The sequence below is a fragment of the Talaromyces proteolyticus genome (genome assembly GCF_021365285.1).
Source record: "Talaromyces proteolyticus strain PMI_201 chromosome Unknown BGW36scaffold_2, whole genome shotgun sequence".
Classification (NCBI taxonomy): Eukaryota; Fungi; Ascomycota; class Eurotiomycetes; order Eurotiales; family Trichocomaceae; genus Talaromyces; species Talaromyces proteolyticus.
Genome location: NW_025764278.1, coordinates 2,746,450 through 2,768,829, shown reverse-complemented (window position 1 = coordinate 2,768,829; position 22,380 = coordinate 2,746,450). Strand labels below are relative to the sequence as shown.

The 22,380-nt window shown below is 46.0% G+C and overlaps 6 protein-coding genes across 6 annotated transcripts; 4 read left to right on the top strand and 2 right to left on the bottom strand.

Moving 5' to 3' along the window:
- Window positions 1-28: 28 nt before the first annotated feature.
- Window positions 29-2,755, top strand: BGW36DRAFT_370530 (putative RING finger ubiquitin ligase). Its single transcript, XM_046215260.1, has one exon. It carries the CDS (start codon window positions 179-181, stop codon window positions 2,639-2,641), a length of 2,463 nt encoding a protein of 820 aa, XP_046077086.1. The 5' UTR covers window positions 29-178; the 3' UTR covers window positions 2,642-2,755.
- On the bottom strand, window positions 2,756-3,687 carry BGW36DRAFT_370529 (glycine cleavage system H protein). The gene is made up of 3 exons (XM_046215259.1): window positions 3,469-3,687; window positions 3,343-3,402; window positions 2,756-3,264 (listed from the first exon to the last, which is right to left on the bottom strand). The coding sequence occupies exons 1-3, from the start codon at window positions 3,602-3,604 to the stop codon at window positions 2,948-2,950; spliced, it is 513 nt and encodes a 170-aa protein (XP_046077085.1). The 5' UTR covers window positions 3,605-3,687; the 3' UTR covers window positions 2,756-2,947.
- Window positions 3,688-3,860: 173 nt separating this feature from the next.
- BGW36DRAFT_394225 (37S ribosomal protein Mrp17) lies at window positions 3,861-4,391 on the top strand (the record flags this gene model as incomplete). Its single annotated transcript, XM_046217891.1, has 3 exons — window positions 3,861-3,884; window positions 3,942-3,973; window positions 4,034-4,391. The coding sequence occupies 3 exons, from the start codon at window positions 3,861-3,863 to the stop codon at window positions 4,389-4,391; spliced, it is 414 nt and encodes a 137-aa protein (XP_046077084.1).
- A 919-nt stretch (window positions 4,392-5,310) lies between these two features.
- BGW36DRAFT_444636 (uncharacterized protein) lies at window positions 5,311-7,160 on the top strand (the record flags this gene model as incomplete). The annotated part of the gene is made up of 2 exons (XM_046221649.1): window positions 5,311-5,972; window positions 6,028-7,160. Exons 1-2 carry the CDS (start codon window positions 5,603-5,605, stop codon window positions 7,158-7,160), a joined length of 1,503 nt encoding a protein of 500 aa, XP_046077083.1. The 5' UTR covers window positions 5,311-5,602.
- Window positions 7,161-16,234: 9,074 nt separating this feature from the next.
- Window positions 16,235-17,821, top strand: BGW36DRAFT_370513 (putative chitin biosynthesis protein). Its single transcript, XM_046215258.1, has 3 exons — window positions 16,235-16,709; window positions 16,775-17,346; window positions 17,395-17,821. Exons 1-3 carry the CDS (start codon window positions 16,472-16,474, stop codon window positions 17,578-17,580), a joined length of 996 nt encoding a protein of 331 aa, XP_046077082.1. The 5' UTR covers window positions 16,235-16,471; the 3' UTR covers window positions 17,581-17,821.
- Window positions 17,822-18,763: 942 nt separating this feature from the next.
- BGW36DRAFT_423589 (aldehyde dehydrogenase domain-containing protein) lies at window positions 18,764-20,365 on the bottom strand (the record flags this gene model as incomplete). Its single annotated transcript, XM_046219851.1, has 3 exons — window positions 18,764-18,825; window positions 18,897-19,437; window positions 19,511-20,365. The coding sequence occupies 3 exons, from the start codon at window positions 20,363-20,365 to the stop codon at window positions 18,764-18,766; spliced, it is 1,458 nt and encodes a 485-aa protein (XP_046077081.1).
- Between the last annotated feature and the right edge of the window lie 2,015 nt (window positions 20,366-22,380).

Here is a 22,380-nt window from a genome sequence, read left to right as displayed (position 1 = left end):
GCATCTGCTCCGCCCGCTCCGCTCTCTCTCCGCATTCATCACTCATCACCAGCCAGCCTGGTCTGTCCACCATAACCATCAGGTCGCCCGCAGAACAGCCATGATTCCGCAGCCTGTCGATAATTATTGTCTCCCGATTACGACGCCTTTGCTGCGATGAGTGATCCAGTTGGCCTGAATGGATAACCGCGGGGCTTTTCTGTTTCTCCTCCTCACCTTCTACCTACTCCTCAGTTCCTTGTTCCGTGCGCCATTAATCGACCATGACGGCGAGCGACAGAAGCAGCTCCACGAAGAGGAAAACGCCCTTAAATTATTGAATGAGTCTAGATACGGGGATTTTGATCCGCAGGGTGATAGGTGGCTCCCGATCCCAGGGCTCAGGCAGAATGACAGCTATTCCTGGGAATTGCTGCCCACGGCACAGGCAAGAGCCAGGCGAAATATACAAATTGCCCTGGAGAGTGGGGGAATCAAGAGCCCGCCAGAGTTAGACCGAGCTGACCAAGCGACGTCTGTGCAACTGTCGTCGCTGTCGTTGCCAGTGTATCAGAATGTCACTGGAAAGCTTCGAGGAGACTGGATCCGTCATCCTTTGTCGCATGAATCGCATTTGAATGTTACTGCACTGGTGCAGGAGAATTTCTACGTCACTCAAGAATTTGCTCGTAACGTGACCGGCGACTCGGGGACGATATATGTTGATTTCCAGGAGGGCAATGGAGAGAGTATAGGGAGTCGAGAGAGTACAGGTGATGGAGCCAACGAAGGGGCAGAGATACCCCAGGTGCGAGAGATTCGCGCAGAGATTGCTATCGAAAGCGATAGCTCGTTGGGAAATACCTGGTATATGGCAACTTATGGACTGCACTTCCCTGCCCAGGGCTCGATCATCCTCGCTACGACGAGTGAGAAATTCGGAGGACTACTCTCTCTACCGCATCTGGCTCTCTCGCAGGACACATTCAACATTTCACATCAAATCATTGTAAAGTCGCTCACGGATACTATTGCAGAGATGCAAAACAACGAACCCACCTTTTTCCCTTGGTCCTCACTACCGCATGGAGCCCAGGCAATGGCATTTCCCACTCCGAAATGCGAGTACATTATTTATATGCAACAACGGCCTTTACGAATAGGCGGAGGTATCGCGGATCCCATCGTTCTGAGCCAAATCGAACAAGAACTTAGGTTTCCACTGGGAGCACCTATTCCCAGCCCGCCGATGATGGAAATGTCAGTCGTCATGTTCTCTCCGGATTGTGGCATTCTCCTGGAGACCAAGGGTGCACCTGACTACCCGCCGACTGAGGCTCTATATCTAGTCGGCCCAAAACAGGAAGAATATAGTAAATATGCATCAAGGACCATCTACGCCATGAGCTGCATAATGATCGGACAGCTGTACTTACTGTTGCGACAAATTAAAGAAGCGTCAACGCCATCTACCAGAAGCCGCATCAGCTTCTTCACAATTGCTATGATGGCTCTGGGCGATGCGATGGTTATGAGTTTGACGCTGCTGTCGTTGTTTGCTGACACATCTTTTGTGGAAATGTCCGCTACTTCGTTCCTCATCTTTCTGTCTGTTGGTTACATTGGAATGAGGTTCATGATGGAGATATGGGCGGTACAAGCCCCTGAGCGACGAGAACAAGATCGCCAGACAGCGCCCAGCCCGGCTACCCTTCCTCCTCCCGTGACCGCGGTAAGGGCTATCAGTTCAGGGGCAACGCCGATGATTCTACCGTCCGATCAAGATGAATTGGATGAAGGGCCACCAGATCCTGCGCCTACACCTGCAGCTGGGGCTGGACGAAACCCAACACCATCTCGAGCAGAAGTTGGAGCGGATGTTGGGACTATGTACGCCCGATTCTACTTTGTGCTGTGTACTTTGTCCATCGTTTCTCTATGGGCGGTTGTTTTCCCCAATAAAGTCGGCGCTATTTATGCCCGGCTCATCAGTTTCGTATACCTGTCTTTCTGGACACCGCAAATATACCGCAATATTATGCGCAACTGTCGGAAGGCCCTCCGATGGGAGTACGTTATCGGGCAGAGCATACTGCGATTAGTTCCCTTTGTCTATTTCCTCACTGCACGAGGAAACGTTCTGTTCATACGACCCGACTCAACAACTGCAATGGTCATGGTTGGCTGGGTCTGGCTCCAGACATGGATTCTCGCTAGCCAAGATATTCTCGGCCCACGATTCTTCGTACCCAACGGCTGGGCACCGCCGGCATACGACTACCACCCCATCATCCGCGATACCTCTGCATCTGGCACTGGCGAAGACATCGAATCCGGCACCACACTACCCATTGGCTATCTCCGTGCTGAAGAACGAGATGCTGGCAGCGCCAGCAGCAACCAACAAGACAAGCCGCGGTCCAAGGACAAGAAAAAGAAAGTCTTTGACTGCGCCATCTGCATGCAGGATATTGAGGTCCCTGTCATCAGTTCCCAGACTGTGGGCAGCAGTAGCATGTCGGACGGCGCGAGCAGCATTCTCGGCCGGCGGGCGTATATGGTAACGCCGTGCCGACATATTTTCCACAGCACGTGTCTTGAGAGCTGGATGAAGCTTCGACTGCAGTGTCCGATATGCCGCGAGTCGGTTCCGCCGGTATAGATCATACAGATTTTATAGATTTTTGCATGCAACGAGTAGTTTATTATATGGTTTAACACAACTGTTAGTAATAGAGATAGACAGCTATTATTACTAAAAATTCACCAATCAACCATCTAGTGATGTTATAAAATTGAATATGTGATTGAAATCTAACTGGTTATATAGACGGAGCCATTGTTGAAATTCAGGCTCACCGCATGCAAATCCGATGAAGCGATCTGGATCGTAATCCATAATAATCCACACACAAAACAAAAAGCAAACCAGCCTACAAAAAAGAATTGACCGCAAATCTAAACTCGATCAATGCTCCCCAACAGATTCCAGATAAGCCTCCTTATCCATTAATGCATCCAACTCACTCGGATCGTTCACCTCGATCTTCGCAATCCAGCCATCCGCCTCGGGACTGGCATTGATGGTCTTTGGGTTGTCCCCCAGCGTCTCGTTCCCTGCGATAATCTTTCCTGACACGGGCGACAACACGTCGGAGGCGGACTTGACCGATTCGACGGCGCCCACGGGCTCGCCGGCGCTGAGCTCGAGGTCGGCGGTGGGCAGTTCAACGTAGACGACGTCGCCGAGAGATTTGGCAGCGTACTCGGTGATACCGATGGTTGCTACACAAACACACGACATTAGAGAGACCGACAAAAAATATATATGAGGGTGAGTGATGTCATAGTCCTCCTACTCACCGATGTTGTTGTCGGCGAGGTCAATCCATTCGTGTGACTCGGTGTATTTCTTGACTTCCACTGTAGATATTCTCTCGTCAGTACCATTTCATCAGTTCGACATTCAACAGATTGCGGTAGACGCACACTGCGAGCTCCTCGAGAACGCCCTCATGCTTCCCCGCGGGAAAGCGGGAACAGTCCGACGGGTGGCCGCAGCGAGAGGGAGGCGCTGGGAGAGCATGCGCGACGCCAATGGGCGAGTAACGGCGGCGATGGACATTGCGGATGGACAATGAGGGTGCGCAATGGTGTTTTTAAGCAGGTAAAACAGGAGGACGAGGGGGAAGAGGAAGGAGCGAGTCGGGAGAAGATGATAAAAGTTGCGGAGATGGAAGCAGCTCGCAGCGCCAAGCCCGATAAGCTACCGCGCTAGCTGGTTCTGGCTTAGCTGGTTGCTTCAACGCCGGCCAGAATTTATTTGTGCTGTTTGTATTACGCTTCTTAACATCATCAAGGCATTGTTTGTCGCCAGCACCATGTTGTACGAGCTGATTGCAATCGTGTGTCTTTTCTTTCCTGCCAGGGCCTCCTTGGTATATCTAGCTAACGAGTTATAGGTCCGCCCCGGCAGCCTCAAGGAGGTCAAGGAGTATGTCCACCTTCACCTCACCACCGACGTGGTTGTATTATCTCGCTTCTAACCTCTCAGAATCGCCAAAAATGCCGGCGTGCAAGTCCTGCGCTCTGGCGGCGTTGTGCGCGGCTACACCAACTGGGGCACTTTTACGCTCCCCCGCCCAACCACAAAGCATCAGGCGCGATATTCCGAAGGCTGGCACTTCATCATGCGCTTCGATGCCTCTGGGCCCGTGCAAGCCGCCGTGCGCCGAACACTCTCGCTCGACCCGCGAATGATCCGGTTCTCCGTCGTCAAGCTGGGCACCAAGTTGGAGGATATCAATGATGTGCCGGGCCGTGTGGAGTGGAATCCGCACAAGTCGAATCTGCGCGATGGCATTAGGTCGTTAGACGCCGGTATTTTTGGCAGTCGGGAGGGCCAGGAGTAGTATGGGAAAGAAAGCGTTGCCGTGGAACGGGGACTACACTGGATTGTTTATTCGGGGTTGGCTCATTTTGCGATCGATCTTGCTGAGGATACCAGGGATTGAGAGTATACTTGATGTATTTTTAGAGCATAAATGGCGCATGATTTGGGATTGTCACGTTTATTCCACTGTCTTTTCACCGTCTCATTTAATTTACTGTCTTGTATTAAGAACAATCATTAGGAGAGATTTTAGGACGATCGCAGCTGTCACAGTTTGACAGCCGAACGAGACGACACGGCGGGCTGAAGAACGGCCATGCTGCCATTCTCGGCAACTGCTTGTTTGAATTTATCTGCATGATCTCTCCCATGCTGTGTATGTAACCACCACGCAGACACATATCTCTGTCGGCACCGTTGAGCAATCACACCGTGAGAGCACAGGCACAATCGTGCATTAAATGGCGAGCAGGAATAAAGAACGCGAGAGGTCTCCACTCAAGCTGTCGCAGAGTGCTTGCAGCAGGGTCGAATGGGGTTGCAAGCTCGATGACAGCGCATCTCAGATCTTGAAAGAAATGTCTACATCGGCATTATGAATCAGACAGTATCTGCAAGTGGCTTATTCTACATCCTCGTCAAAAGAAGCCACCACAATCTTTGTGTCCGCGGGGAAGAGATACTTCGGTGCAGCGGCATTAATCTCAGCGAGCACTGTTTGAAGGCCGTCCCTCAAAGAACCCCTTCTTCGGCCGATTATCCTGTGACGCCTAGCATGATATCTCGAGCTGCCATTCAATCAATGGCCTATGCCTAGCCCAAATGTGACGTGCCGTCCGGCCAGCGCAGGCTTGGAGCTGATACACGCCCGAGACGCCAAGCGGAGCCCCTTTCTGTTTCAGCTTGGGTTATAGCCTGGTACTTCGTAGCTGGCAAGCAATTACTAGAAAATCAGTTTGACAACCGTCTAGCTACGTCAGCAGACCTGGCTAGGCTTTCTTTTCAGTTGCTTTGTATTTGCTGCGCACCTTGCCTTTCTTGTCGAATGTTGCCTTGAATCCTGAGGCGTGCGGAGGTACGGGGGTTAGGGTTAATGCCGCGCGGTGCTTCTCTCGCTCCTTCTTTCTCGACCAGTACTCTCGCTATTTATTCCCTTTCTGCAGCAGAATCCTTCCTATATACACGGACTGGTTCCGAATATATATATAATAACCTCTAGCATATTGATTTATGCTGTGCGATAGTTTGCTGCGATGCGACGAATCTCGTATCCAGCGACCATCTTTGCTGGCGACATACGCCGCCCTTCCAAACCACGAAACAACGCATATGGCTGTGCCATCTACCGTGCTCGTCGGTATGGGTTCTACTACGAGTAATCTACTACCGGTGCGAGCGGAGTCGCCGCGAGGGTTGAACAGACATGAATATCGAGATAATGATCACAATAATGACAGCGATGCAGACAGCAGAACTACAACAACATCAATTACCTCAGCAGTACCGACTACATCCCCGGATAGTGATCCCAGTAACCAATATATTCTATCGCCTAGCGTGAATGGCGGTCAGAAGGCCGGGTTGATTGTCGGGTTGACTGGTAAACCTTCGAATATGTATCTAGTAATAGTATACTAATACCTTGTGAAATGCAGTCGGATGTATTCTTACAATTTGCCTGTTCCTGTTACTAGGTGTACGACGAAAATATGGCCCGGACTATCGCTCGTGGCCGATTCTATCTACTCGATCGGGTAGGAGGCGAGATATCAGCAGTAGCAGGAACGAGTTTCACGATGAGATGGAAAGCATCAAGCCCGGATTCGTGAATGATAATCGGGGACATCATGATAGTTGGTTCAGAGAGGAGAGTTTTGACTACGAGGGAAGGGGCAATACGGCGAGAATGAACGGGCAAACCGGTTCATTGCCGAAACTGGCCAGGTTGACGGGGGAGCCAAATATCGTGGAGAGGCAGGCGTTGATCTCTCAGCCAGCGCTGAAAGAGAATGCAGCGACACGACCAGCTCGTGGGCCGGATTCAAGTTATTATGGTACTACAACTTTGATTCTAGAATCCGAGGAACTCTTGAGACCAGTATCAGATACCCTTCCTGTACAAACACCAGACCTAATCTCACCACGTACCGTGCTACCCCCGCTTCCACAGGAAGAACCACCACGGCAAAGGCACAGCAAACAAACGACGAGGATACACAGAAAATCACATCTTTCCTGGAGCAGCACCAACACCTCTGCCGAGAATAACCCTACCGCTGCAATATCCGCACCACAAACGTCAGGGGCGTCCTCGCCAGTCACGATTCCATCATACTACATTCCATTCTACCACCAATTCATATCTCCGCCCGTCTCCCCATCTGCAGAGCCGGCTCGCGAGACCCTGTCGAGTCGGGATAGCGAATTGTCCCAATACAAGAGCATAGGGAGCTGGGCTCACTATCAATCGCAGCGCCGACAACAACAACAACAAAACCAGACATACCAGCACCAACGGCAGAAGCGGGAAAAGAAATCATTTATTGATTCTATCGATGAGCTTGCCATTACATCACCAATATCGCCTACCTCGCCAATGCAGTCTGAGCTGGTGCCGGGAAGCCAGAAGAAATACATGTATTCGGAGAAGCATAAACACTCGTCGTTGACGAGTGTCGAGACCCTCCTGGTATTCAGACAGCATCCCGGCACTGAGGTGGATTTTGGGCCCGCGAGTAGGAAGGGAAGGATACGGAGTTCTCTTCTGAGTCGGCTCATGAGGGAGTAGCATCAATTGCTATGATTTTACGGAAATGTACGATTTGATATATTACATATGTATTTTGAGATTTGCGAGAGCTAGGCTTTTCATTTTTGTGGGTATCGGCAGATTGACTACCACCGGGTAGTACGGTTGTATGATATTGAGGTTCTATTGTATCATCATGTATATAAATACCGGCTACCCTCAGAGATTATCAGGGGTGCACATGTAGATCATGACAGGTATAATAATATAAACGAGCTGGGAAATGCGTCACCTTTCTTGCATCGCTAATCTTGTTATGTTATCCACAGGCTTAGTGCGTAGGTACCGTCCGGCAGTAGACCTGGCGGCGAAATCAGCTTTCTATTCGCTGTTATAAGTGCTATAGTAGGGCATCGGCCGAGTGGACGTCTCTCCATATGAGATTATAGGGAGAATCTTTCAGTTTAAGACTGACTGTCCCTGTAAACTGTTGGAGAGTTGCGTAGAGTATCAAAAGTTGTTCCTGTTGTGCTACAGAATCCTCACAACTCAGCTTCAAATATCATATTTTCTAGCCCCTACTTCGATACAAGGTATTCAGCGTCACACAGACTGAGAACACGACAAAAAGAGTGGGTACAATGGCTAAAATTCGGTATATATGTATGAATGACTCAGTCGCATCGAAAATCCTTTACAAGGAAGGATTGAGTAAGATCTCCTAACTGTGCAGCTATCTTGATGAGACGTGATCGTTATTCTATCTCAATTATGTTGAGCTGTGTCCAACTGAGGCTCGGAGCTTGGGGAATGGATGGGTGCATTAGCCATACTTGCCGAATTTTCAGGCCAATCTGCTTCTGGATCTCTTCCCAGCTGACCATTTTGATTCGGCTGGTGGAACTAGCACAGGCGGGTACAATTGATGACTGAAGAATAATCATATTCACGGCGAACTTGTTGCTTGGCTTATTCGCATTATGCCTTTCTGTTTGGTACATAAGAGATATTGATAGCATATGCTCTATCAGACGCTAACATACTAGAAGTATATGAGTGCCAAGCAAGCTCTTAAGAAGTATGAAGAGCTATCAAGCGAAATCTTCAAACGAAGTTTCACGTCTCGACATTTGGGAAGCTTTACTGTCGATTTGTTACGAGTCCGTCCCTGGTATAAAGGGGAAGCTCTCGAAGCAGCAGCGAACAAGACCGTGGCAGAGCATCCAATAGCATCAGAAAGCGACAAATTGTTAGACCCAACATGCACTCTTGCATAAGCTCAAATCGTCTTTACATTACCCCAGAGATTCTAATTTTTGTTGCACTTCCGAAAACATGACAGTGCGGCAATAAGACATCGTACATACACAGCAAATGACGTGTCCTTGGACAATTACAGGGGCTGTACTGTTTCAAGCAACGTGGGCCACCTTGGCAGCTCCATTCTATTTCAAGGAAGCCAAGATTGGTAACTGCAAATTCTGGGACGGTGGAGTTGCAAACAATAATCCACTGAATCAGGTGTAGTTTGAAAAAGAAATTATGCTCCAGCATAGATAATTGAACTACTTGATAAGCCATGGAACAGGAAAACATGATCCTGGGAGGCGCAGGAATCTACTGGAGCACCATCCATCCATTTAGAATGGTGCACGAGTGTTGGCTAATATAACAAACGTTGATCATACACACCGGCTTTTCGAGGTTCTAATGAGAAAGAAAGACTCGGGGTATTTCAAAGTCGATCCTAGGACCTTGAACGACAATATTGGTACGACAGATTGTCCATAAGTTGGAGAAACTAGAGGAGTATGCCAATGCATATCTTGAGAAAGAGACGATCAAGATTATTATGAGGTCATGTGCACGGCTTCTTCGACATATACACGATATCGTAGGTGAAGTGTCTCATGAACAATGAATGAGCGTTGTTATCTATTTTTCCATTAACATTTATCAACTTCTTGTTTGACCTTCTAGTGCAGAATCTCTTTCTAAAAAAGAGTTTTTTTGGATTAAATATAATTTCTCACATATGTAGTCGTGTTAAGTGAATGTTGTAAGCGGGGGCTCGGTCGAAACGTAGAGGAGAGTTCTATTGGTTCCCCTTGGCTTAGAAAAGTAAAGTTCATAGGATCGGATCATCAATAAAGCGTCCAATTAGATGAAGGGAATTCTCCTAAATATTTTATGGTTTGTACCACATGGGTTGAATGTTACAAGCCTGAAATAGTTTGAAACCAATATCCATAGCGGCACGAAAACGCACGAGCCGCATAATGCGAAATTAGATTATACTGCTGATACAACACGTGATAGCGATTCTTATTATCTAGTCAACTATTAATAAAGACCCTGTCGGGCCCCAGTAGTGCTGCACGGCGATCACTGATAAGGGACAAGGAATACCATTGAATACGGAACAGGCATTTGCCTCGGTATGTCGGATTCGATGTCTGCTAATCATGCAACAAGGGTGGATTTGGGATAAGAACATGAAGTACAATGACATTTTAGCAAGGGAGCACCCATCAGCCATCCGAAATTCGCGTTTATATTAGCCTATAGTACTACGTAGCAGTAAATAATACAGGTGACTATGACCGCATGCACGCGTGAACGGCGTTGCAGATGAAGCACCATAGCTTTCCTGGTTAGCAGCCACCATAACATCCATGTAGTAGCAACAACGCCGGATTGGCTCCCAGCTGAAAAGCAATAACCAGGAGTCATACCGATTGGAGGGCTCATCTAATGCATATATTGGAGGGGTCAATGTGCCTGTAGAACAGGCAATCGACACCTCCATTCGGTCCATTCGCCACGCCACCGTGGTTGACTGATTCAAGTCAGCACTGGAATTTCACTTAGCCAATGGTATGATGTTGAAAGTCCTGACAGTTTTCGGGATACATTGGACGGCCCTTCCGATCAGACCAGTGCCTGCATTTTGGCTACGCGGAGAAACGCTCCAGAGAGTGAAGATCATTCATCATCGCCATTTCGCCTTTTCTTCTTTCCGTTTTCTAGTAGGTTTTAAAGTGCGAAGGATGATCGGCAGCGGCCAAGAGACGCCGGGCAGGCGATAAACAAGCACTAATCGCTAGGGCACGTTGAAGGCGAAGAGTGAGGCATATTTGCTGAGGCAGAAGCATCCGCAGCAATCAGAACATCAATGGGTGGGAAAATCGGAGTGGCGGAGTGCTTGATTGACAGTTGATCATTTGGAGTACGGCTGGGCTTGGGCTTTTTGTACGCGGCAGAATAAGAGTGGTGTGATCTGTTCTTGTCGGTACGCGTAATTGTCCGAGATACAGGGCCGGCCTTTGATAGATCGCGTTTTCCTTTTACCTGCTGCACCAGTCTCTTGCTAGCTACCAGCTGTCTGACGAAGCCACCACTTGGTAACTAGTTAGTATCGCTCGTCAATGATGACTCCGTGATCCGCCCGATTCGGCTCGTAGTTTGGCACTGACTCAACCTAGCATGGCTTGTCCGGCCTATCGGAAATTCGTTCTCCATTCCACCGGTCTTCCCAGCAATCAGCAGCCATCATTTCCCTTTGATCAAGCCATATTTGCAACTATACACTCTAGCAGAACAGGGGTCCATCAACCCTGCTCGCTGTTTCGTCAACCCGCCCGGCCTAGGCCGCCGTGACGCAATATGCAATATGCAATATGCAGTTGCTCGTTCCGTTGGGGAAAAGGAAACCAAGGAAAAAAAATTTTTAAAAAAGAAAAAAAAAAATTTAATATCAGATTGGGTCTATAATACAGTTTCCATAATTCTCGACTAGAGCTCGTTGGTCAACCGCCAGGGCGACCTGATGGCTGGAATCACACAATTCTATGCAAAACTGCAAACTGCAAAAATAGGGGCATCGGTGCCATGACTCAGGACAGCTGTTCCATAAGAAAAAAGGAAGAAAAGGCGTGAAAACAAGATCGCCATCTATAGGGCTATAACTTTAATTGCCATCGGGAAATTAAAACACGCATCCAACGCCCAAAAATGCGCCGACCGACCGAGAAAACACGATGATAAGAACACGCACGCACACAAATAGGTGCCGAGGGGTATCGCACAATAATACATAGCATATCCGTGCCTGACGCATAGATAAGAGGTCCAAAAAAAAGCCAATTCAACGCCGACGAGAGAATATCCACTTGCACGAGAGTGCACTTCTCAAACAGCAACGCAACTGGCTGGAGCAACATTTCCACAATAATACTTGCCCATCATCGACAGCAGATGCGACAGACTCCAACCTCGACAATGATTCTCTCGTGAGGGCTATTGTTGCAGTGGGGTGGGATATTGTCACCGTCTACTTCAATCCTGTGAAAGTGACCGCCAGGGTCGCGGCAGCCCGTAAAGACGTAAATGTTTTTCCAGTAATTGCACATATCGTGATGGTTGCGTCGAAGAATGATGTCTGAGTTTTCTATGGTAATGTTAATATGAGTTGATCGATGTCATCAACCAATGGATATGTGCAGGGCATGTATAATGAATATATGGAAACTAGAGAGACGTACCTGAAAAATTATGGTGATATGTGTGAAGATCGAAGGCTAGCCTGTTCCTATCGATTCAACAAGAGCCCTTTGATTTCTTATATTCCTGAACTGAGCCTGTGAATGAGATAACGAGATCAGGTTTGAAGGTGACAAGCAAGTAGTCTGCATGACGATCTAGGCCGCGGCCCATAGGCATCTTAGCTATTAATATTCAAAAGGCCATGCAAATAAATCATCACAAGTGGAGATACCTGCTGGTAGGAATATGATCCAAGACTCAATCCCATTTCTAAAGGACTACTGGCTGGCTTTGGTGGGTTGGCTCCGTGGCGTGAGAGAGAGGAAATAGCACCATAAGACACAATGTACCGCCACTTTTTCAAGACCAAACCCTAATCGGGAGCTCTTATAACAAGAGTGCAAGGATAGGGGTCCAAGAATTTTAAAACATTAACCGTAGTATAGTTGACCAGACTAGGATGGCGTCAAGAATGCTGGAATGGTCACTAATAATAGCGAATTGCTAATGAGGGTGATAGTGATAATGACAATGATAAATAATATTCGATGACTAGCATCGGAAACACCGTCGTATTCAGAACGTGCACATCCACGGCTTGAGCGTCCGGGAACACTACCGGGTTCGTGAATGGGAGATCGACCAAATGGACTTCACTAGCAGCCGTTGGAATGGCTTCAACTAATCACACACGTGGCGCTAGCAGGGGTGCTTATGCATGGTATATTGGCCGATACATAATAATCTACACAAGGACCAGACGCCGTGATTCGCCGCAGAATACCGCCGTTATTGGGTGATCAACGCGGCTGCCTTGACCCGGTGATCCTGAAATTTGGATTACATGTTACAGAGTGTCTCCTTCTGTAACGGGCTTCTTTCGCACCGACAGCAACATGCCAACTGTCTAAAAGATGGGCTAGCCAGCGGATACATTGCTTTAGCGTTGTTTCAATAATTCATAGTATTATCTCCATACGTGACTTGCGCAAAAGCTTGTGTGAACTGGTGTAGGTATGGAGGATGACGTGGATAAATTCGTGTTAGCTGGTTTTACTGGCTACGATGACGGAGGACCTTGGGGTTAATTAATGATGTAGGAGTGAGTAGGAATGTTCCGCGGCTTTTTTCCCAAGTCCAGTTAACTGATGTCAGCGATCTGTTAAGTTACATGGTTAGTATACTCACCTTACTTCTTAGGGTAAAGACACAATTTCTACAGACCACTTATTCTACTACGCCGTATCGGGTTTTCCGTAATACAAAACCTGTTTTCTGATGTACTAGCCACGGGGTATGCTTCGAGACTAGGATATAGAATTTTTGGATTTGTGCAAGCGACATGATACCACCCCGGATGTAGATTCCCCATCCCAGCCGCGCGGTGCCTCGACGTCCCGGCGCACTGGGTGGAGTAATGACTTTTAGAGGCTCCAGGGCTCCAGATTGAGTGACTGGCCCTGAATAACAATAGTAATATTAATACTACGAGGCTCATACCCGCAACTTTTTCCTTTTAAGGTTGTCCGACCCTCGGGAGGATTTCATCGAAAACGTTTTTTCGCCGACGAGCCGCTAAGTTACCCTTAATAATACAACCTTTTGCCTAGTACTGTACATCGTACAATGGCCTCCACTCTTCCGAAATACAGCCGTTCATTTTCCGTAATACGGCCGTACATCTTCCGTATATAAATATTGAAATCACACTATCAGCGCTGACAAAATCACTGAAAAACAGCTAGCCCTAGACCATAATTTCTGATTGAGTTTCGCCGTTTTGAAAATGCCTGACCATCGGTACCCCGTTCGGTAATTAATATCACCGACAAGCATCAACCTTAATTGTACATCGAGTCAACATTCGACAGTGACTCTGGGCATTGGCAGCGTTGATGTTTGAACTAGGCTTTTGTGTGTGAAGTATGCATATTCTTTTCACACAAACACAGTCCGTTATCATCTGTTTCCTCGAAATAATCTAGCTATGCGCCATTAAAACGGTTTTTCTTGATTCAATCAATTATGCATGTGAAAGTGGCTACCGCCGAGCCACAGTGGTCGTGACCATAATGAAAAATATATGAGCTATTGATTGAGCTCTTTTTCATGGAGCGGTCTAGCTGTGGCTGGCTGTACACAACATCGAATCATAAGCAAATAAGCCCCCAGCCCAGTCTAGACCCTCTGTCGGTATGCGACCTATGTCGAACGATGCTAATCTCGGCTTGTCGGATGCGAATTTCAAATGCCTTCCTCGGGTGCCGAGTTTTCGAAGCGACCAGGAACAAACTGATATCGGCATTCGATCATTGTATCGAAACCCCGACATAATACCTCTAACTCAACAAGGACAAGAACGGCGCGGATATGTGTATATGTTGCTTCCTCCACTTCTTCTGAATCCGTGCAATGGAAAATTGAACTGTGTAGTGAAACCACAAAAAAAAAATACTGACTCACAAAACAGTCCAAGGATCCACAAGGCAGAGGAAATTACTTGCTTTACTCTGATTGATAAGAGATGTGCACTAATCGGGTGATACCGTAGTATGTAGGTACTTGCTCCTCTTCTCCGCCCCCTCCCCGGCGGTGGTGTGGCACAGTCAATGTGCTTTGATCTCTCGCGCATGCAGAGATCACACAATCACCTTTGCTCTCAGACATTTGCTTAAAAATAAATCATGTAAGTCTCATAGTCAAGTGGACCCCGTGCGCTGCTATCCTCGGCAGTTGATACGATCTTCATGTCTTAGCCCGACTTTTTTCGGCAACTCCTGCCCGTGTCTCAAACCCCCCGAAAGCTTGATTCGCTCGTTTAGTCAATTGAAAGGTCATCAGTGCCCTTTTAAAAATGTTGACATGCAATGAGGCTCGCTATCTATGGGTAGCGGGGTAACCATGTCACTATTGCCAATGAAAGCTTTCTAACAGGGTGCTCTGGTGTTAGTTGTGCAATCATCTTAACTAGATATGGATTTCTAATCTAATGTGAATCCCTCTCTCGTGTTCAGAACCGAGGTGCACAATTGAAATGAACCAAACACATAGATTGAATGAGGGTGGGGCCGGATGGATATTATTTTGAGTATTATAGGAACTTCTCGCACGCACACACACAGATTTATTCGAATGACACCAGTTTACGGGTGAATAATCGTTAGCTAAGTAACATGTTCGATACTATCTCCATTTTTTTATTTGTTTCAAGAATTTTGAAATTTTGCTTGCTTGGCTGCAGTCTATATTATGTATGTAGATGCTGGAAACTCAAATTATATAGATCTGGATGTAGACGTTATTTTCTTTCCTAATACGGTAATAAATTAGCGAGCAAGATGGCCTAAAACGAGACCAATATAATGCCTTGGTTCTGGTAATACGCATAGTTGCAAAATCACGCTATTGACTTGTCCCAACTAAAATGGAACATATCCAATGAAATTTCTTTTTACTACTTGCCTAATGAGACTAAACACAGGATAAAATGTCTTTGCATAACTTGATGTTATGATGAATATTTGTTACTTCAACAATTAATTTCTTGGGTAGAACGGCTATCGATGCTCGTCGACCCATTCCTTTTCGAATACCTGGACAGAGAATCCAGAAAACAACATTTGACGCTACATCTGTATACAACATTTGCATAATATAGAACGAAAACAAAGTAGAACCAGAAAAGAAGCTCTTGATTGGTTGAAGCTAGTAAAGCCCACTATACTCTCCGTGTCCTTTGATGCGTAGCTCCCGCACACATGCTTTCTACGGTCCACGGATTCCCGGCACCCAACATGACCTTGAAAATCAATGATATCGAAGACGACTACTTAAAAAAATGGATGCTTTCCCCACTGTGGCCCCTTCTAACGAAAATTGAAATTACAGAGTACTCGGAATCAACCGGCACTACATCATGCTAGGTCATGTGTCATAACGCAGGACGATAGGTTGCTTATTCGCATTGGTCAATACTCCTCACAATGTGGCTTTCACGGTCCTCCTTGCGTGGAGGTTTGACCGTTTCAGGGTTTTGCTCATGATCGAGTCTGATCTAGAGTCCGAGCGGGCCTGTTCATCGAATATACGAAATCCTAATAGTAGTTTTGCCTCGGCCCCAGATCATCCGCCACCTGGAACGACCGCGCATATATCTTGTTATCAGGCTAGTGCATTCACTGCACAGGATAAGAAAAGGCGTATTGATGGGTTAGGAAATTGAATAGGTTTGATGATTAAATAAAAACTCCAAACTTTAAGAAGGGATTACATTAAAACAAACTAGCGTACTATATATCGAGACCAAAAAAATAAATGACTGTAATTCTCTTTCCATTTCCCACAGATCATAGACTTACGGAGATAATCAAGTATAGTTATATGCTTGAATGTTTATATGCGCAAGTAAATGGCGCGCTCTCATTGGGCAGATCCCAGATATACTACGTGCCGACATGATTGGTGGACGGCTGGCGATAGAGTCGTGGGGCCCGCAGAGCCCCCTGTCCCAAAAGGGGAAAACCACAACCGAATCGAGTCACATGACCGCCCAGGGTGAGACATCCAGAGCAGAAAGTAACAACCCAGCAACGATCCGCTCACAGCCTGAACCCGCAACCCATCCCGAGGCACCGTCGGCACCTTCGCTAATACCACACAATTAAACAAACACTTTCGCTTTCGCTACGCACCTCCTCTCGTTTCCTTCCGCAGCTGCCCCTGGAGGGTTGAACCCTCGTTTGCCATTCACCCGTCGGTCTTGTTGGGTCCCATCTTGAAAAAGGGAAGGAAAATACCCGACCACCATGGGTTTCGGCACCTTCGATCAGATATGTCTCAAGACACCACTGCCCCTATGCTCGCTCGTCGGCCCCCCCTCGTCTATCGAGGGTTCCAGAGGAATCTTGCCGAATTGCTATGCGCGGAATATCGAGGTTGCCAACACCATCATTTTCCAAGGTGCCGCGGACTGTGTACATATCGCGGCTTTGTCTATGACCGTTATTATGATCTTGCATGTGCGATCTAAATTCACCGCTGTTGGTAAGTTCATTGTTACCCACTACATCGAGTCTGGAGACCAGCGTACTGAGCATTGCATCACGCAGGCCGCAAGGAAATCACGACCTTCTTCTATATCTATATGCTACTGACAATGTGTTCTCTTGTTATCGATGCCGGCGTTGTTCCTCCAGGGAGCGGACCTTTACCATACTTTGCAGCCGTACAAAATGGACTTGCATCCGCACTCTGCACATGTCTACTCATCAACGGATTTGTCGGGTTCCAGCTGTACGAAGATGGTACGGCATTATCAGTGTGGCTCTTACGATCCAGTTCCGTCGGCATGTTTGCGATATCCTTCGTCGTCTCGCTCTTCACATTCAAGGGCTGGGGAGGGCTGGACCCGGCCAACCCGATCGGCATGTTTGTCGTCATTTATATTCTGAACGCAGTCTGTCTTGCCATTTACGTCGTCATGCAATTAATGCTTGTTTATAACACCCTGGAAGACCAGTGGCCCCTCGGTCATATCGCCTTTGGTGTATTGATGTTCATCATCGGCCAGATATTGTTCTATGTATTCAGCGAAACTATCTGCAACAACATCCAACACTACCTTGACGGAACGTTCTTCGCTACATTCTGCAATTTGCTGGCTGTTATGATGGTTTATAAGGTGATTTGCTTTTCTTATACTATAAGATGCCTATCTAACATAACGCAGTACTGGGACTCCATCACCAAAGAAGACCTCGAATTCTCCGTCGGCGTCAAGCAAAACAACTGGGAAGTCAAGGATCTCAACGAAGAGGACCGTCGTCTCACAATCTACGCGGACAATGCATCCGAATATGCACCTAGCACTCAATACCGAAGTTCAACCTTTGGCGGAAACCATTCCGGTTATTGAAAGAAGACACAAACCAGTCAAGGTTTCGTCTGACACGACTGCAAAATATAACGTATTTTTCTTGGGCTGGCGTTTTCATATGCATATTTTGAATACATATTTTGGTATATGACATTATTTCTCTTTATGCCCTCTTGGGCTCTATATCGTGTTTTATTGGGTATCTGATGGTCGGTTTAAGGTTTACTTTGGGATATGTACACATAATAGTTGATAGTGAAACAATAATTCTTTTCTCAAACTGTTTTCATATCATTTTGAAGGAAAACTGCATATATGCATAATAAATACAACAAGCATGCACAGGTGGTGCTACACAGAAGGCACCCCATATGAGCACAGCAGGATTACACATGGGTCAAGTTTGAAATCTTGCAGTAGCCGAGAAGAACATTTGAAATTATAGTCTAAAACGTTTATGCCCCATAGAATCAAAATGTTGTATACAGCAGTTCATGTTGTCATTGATTAACCTTAAACCTTACGACAATCAACGCGGGGAAGGCCAATCCGTAATGAATAGATTGATATTCCCTCCGACATTCAAAATGAGCATCAGAATAATATTGACGTAAGTGACCTAAGTCGAAAGTCCCTTGAACAGGAATAATCTAGAGAACACCAAAAATGGAGCGCGATTCATCAACCCCACAGAAATTGCAATGAGAATGAAAGACCCGGTAGAACAAGGTAAGTACCTAGGTGGGTCGTCATTGGGTGTATATGAGCTGGGTTATGCAACCATGTTGCTGATGGCTTAGATAGTCGTATTGAAGAATTACTACCAAGTCGTCTTGATCATTTGAATATGTCAAAGCCTCAGTTTTAGCATACATTAACTGATATATTAGTTAATTAATGTAAATACACGTAACACAAGACTTGAAAAGGAATGTCAGTTACGCAATAATCTCAGAGAATTTTGTGGAAAAGCGCAAGAACATGGGCGTATAAATTTACCGCTCGATATTATAGAGTGATCAATTAATGGTTATTATAATAAAGATAAATTAGAGCAGCGACCAAGATCTACTCATTCCTCCATTTACGGCTGTACCTCTAGTGGGAAAAAAGAAGAGAAAGAGGATATCGGTGACTAAAGTAGTTTGCACAATCTTTCCATATGTGAAGACATAGTCTAGAATGATTTTCAGTTGATGTAAACCTCTCATCTCGTTCTCGGTCACTTAGCCATGCGCCCATTAGAGACTGTTATCGTTTTTAATTGAGTGAACTCGGAGAATCCTAAAAAGTAATTATTAATTAGATATCGTTAAACATGAGATGTAAGAAAGGGGTTTCAAAGGGATTCTTACCCCATGGGACTCCAAAACGTCCCCAGCCGCTCGCCTTGGTCCCTCCATGTGGTAAATGGGCCTCATCATGGATGGTAATTGAGTTGATATGAACTGCTCCAGCATCAATTCGTTTTGCCAACTCAATTGCTTTGAGAATATCTTGGGAGAAAATGCTGGACGACAAGCCATACGGGCAGTCATTAGCCAGAGATATAGCCTCATCGGGTAAAGTGAAAGGCATTAAGACAGCCACTGGGGCAAAGGTTTCAGTTTTCCAAATGGACATTTCTCGCGTCACATTAGTCAGGATTATGGGCTCAAGTCTTGAGCCGTTTCGTTCCACTGTCTCGCTGTTGTGGTTTTCTGCCATTAAATTTCGAGCTCCCTGACCCATTGCATCCGATATCAGGTCCGTCACCTTATCGACATGGGGCTTTGATGCACCTGGGTATATGCTGGCTCGAATATTCCGTACGCACTCGCCCAGCTTAGACGTGAACTCTGCAAACACCTTTTCCGCCACCAAAATTCGCTCGGTGGACATACAAACTTGGCCATGCTACACACGCAGTTCAGTAATTAGCATTACATCATCCTTAGGTGGAAAACGAATTCAGGCTTTCAATACGCACATGTTCAAATGCTCCAATGGCAGCCGCCTCCGCAGCCAGATCTAAGTTTGCGTCTTCGAATACAATCATTGGGGCTTTGCCTCCTAATTCAAGAAGAGACGGTTTGCCATAGGCGGCAGCTTTTGAAGCAATAATCTTACCCACGTTAGTGCTCCCAGTGAAATTTATTTTCCGGACGCGATCATCGGTGATGAGCGCATCCACAATTTTGATCGCATCCTCCGGACGATGCTGAACTATATTCAACACTCCTGGAGGAAACCCAGCCTCCTTAAAAAGAGAACCGATGAAGTGATGTACCAAAGGAGACATCTCTGATGCCTTGAGGATAGCTGTATTTCCACATGCGATCGGCGTGGCTACCGCACGAAGACCCAAGAATAGTGCGGCGTTCCAGGGGGCAATGCCAACATTAACCCCCAATGGTTCCTTTATCGTAATTGCAAACGAACTAGTATCGTTCTTTCCGGGTAGCATGGTGCTGCTTGCTAGGCCAACCATTTGACAGGCAAGCTCCTCTAGTAGGTCTATCGACAGTTGGATATTGATTCCATCAATGAGAAACCCGTCAATCGGAGTTTCAATTTTGAGAAGATTCGCTATTTCGCCTTTGTTTTGACTAAGAATTTGGGCAGCCCGTTGAAAAAGTTCCCGCCGCACCCATGGACTTGTTTCCTTCCATGTGCTAAATGCCTCGAAGGCGCTTTGAATTGCCTCCTTGACAATATCTGGTGTTGCACCGTAGGCTTGGGTGGTTGATCCCGTTCCCGCATTGGTCACTTCAAACAGCTCACTGGATGTCACGGGTTGATTCCCAATGAACAGGGGAACTGGATTGGGGGCTGACACAGTCATGATGGGAATAATTAGACTTCCAATGTTGTGGCAATTCTTAGGATAAAAATTTCAAGCTGAATATGCGTGTGTATGACTTAAAAATGCAGAGATATTTCATCTTCCCCGCATTATCTGAAGCTAATAACGGAACCCACCCGAGTTGGCCCACCCACCCGAACTGGCCACTTCCGCCCGAAAACGCGTAATGTCACCAGTTTAATTCTTCAAAACAGATTAAAGAGTATAGCATATCGAGCTGAAATACGCGCTAATGGGCATAAATTGGCAGAATTTAAAGTGGAATCGCTTATAACATATATTTTAGATTTAGATAAGTGTAAATTACTCTCTTAGCCATCTTTTATATAAAAAGAAGTTTATAAATTGAGCTTTCAAAACAATATAGAACGTGTTTTTGGGCGGAAATGGCAAACTCGGGTGGGTGGCCAACCCGAGGGTGGATTACGTTAAGACAGGAATGATTACGATACGCTTTCGCGGAATGCATCCGACCTGCGGAATTACGAGCCGACAATATAGGTGTGGTGGCGGCTATCTTTAGTCAATTAACTTGTATCCGATGATATTAATGTCACGAGATCTTTAAAATATCGGAATTTATTGAGTACAGGTGCAAGATTCTTCAGACCACATGCTAGAAATGCTTTTCAAAGAACATATCCTGCAATCAATCGATTGATGTCTGGTTGGGTTTGTATCATAAATCCATGATTATTATCAATTGATATAGATGTTGATAATTTAGAGGAACTTTCGCTGTAGTTAATGACAACTGGACTTCTATTCCAAACGAGAACAACTTCCTGAAGAACGTTATGGAAACATCATCCCTGCCAGTAAGATGTGTAGTTGGAATCTTTCGGCCAGAACTGAGGGTGAACAATGGTGTCTTGATATTCTTCTTGTAATCGCGGTATATTTGCCATCAAGAGCTCTTCATAGTCGTATTATCCCTTGCCCAAATAATGAGAAGTCTACCAAGCAAAGTCATTCTATCATCATTAGCCTTTGCATCAGCACCTACGATAATAATGCCGTACATACTGGACTTTAATTTTCGACCTAATAGAAAAATAATTCTCGGATCTCACGGTTGCGTTTTGTTACGAACGAACGAGCCTTTGATCGTATGCATTAACATATGGGCGGATGTGTTGCGGGATAGGACCCTTTTTTTAACCGACGTAAAAGTTGATTCACAGAGACGTTTATGTATTCAACGTTAATATTTGTTCCGTAACCAGGGCCATGACTTGTAAGATCAACCTTAACTCCCTGGAGATTGAGAATGAGACACAAAACGGATTAATAGACTATGTCAGTCTTATGAAGAAAATAATGCCATTATGGAGTTTTCCAACTATCTTTGAAACGCTTTATTGTGCGTTGTTGCCGGCATTAAACACATGATCCCTCTACAACTTGTGATTCCCACCAATAATTTTTCTATTTCTCCCTAAAGGGAGTTCGGGTATTAATTATCATATCAAATCTAGCGCTTAGAACGAATAGCCAAAATTAGTTATGCAATGATCATTAAGTACCACCAACCTAATGGTCTGGCACTGGTATCTATTCCAATTTGTTCTCGATTCAGCTGTACGTCTAGTCATCCCTACCGAAGCAGAAATGAGCTTGACTGAAATACTTGACGATGAAGAGGGAAACTATGTGTCATTTTATTTAGAAATCAAAACGAAAAGAAACTATAAAAGTGATCCAGAGAATGTCAAGGTGCTTAAGAGTAGATATATATGGGCCCAAACATGGACGTATTATGGGGCTAATAATCTGGACTCAACACGGATGATTTCCCTAAGCAGTGGGTCATTAATAGAGTGGGCTGAGGCAGCGTGCAGACATGGAGGAAGAGTGAAGACAGGGAGCGGTGGTGATGAGATATAGAGCAGCAGGCCTCAAACTAATCCAGAAATATTGACTCAAGGTCTCCCTAGTAATGCATATGTAGTTTATACTTTGAGAATATTGCATTGAATGCACGTACCATTCGT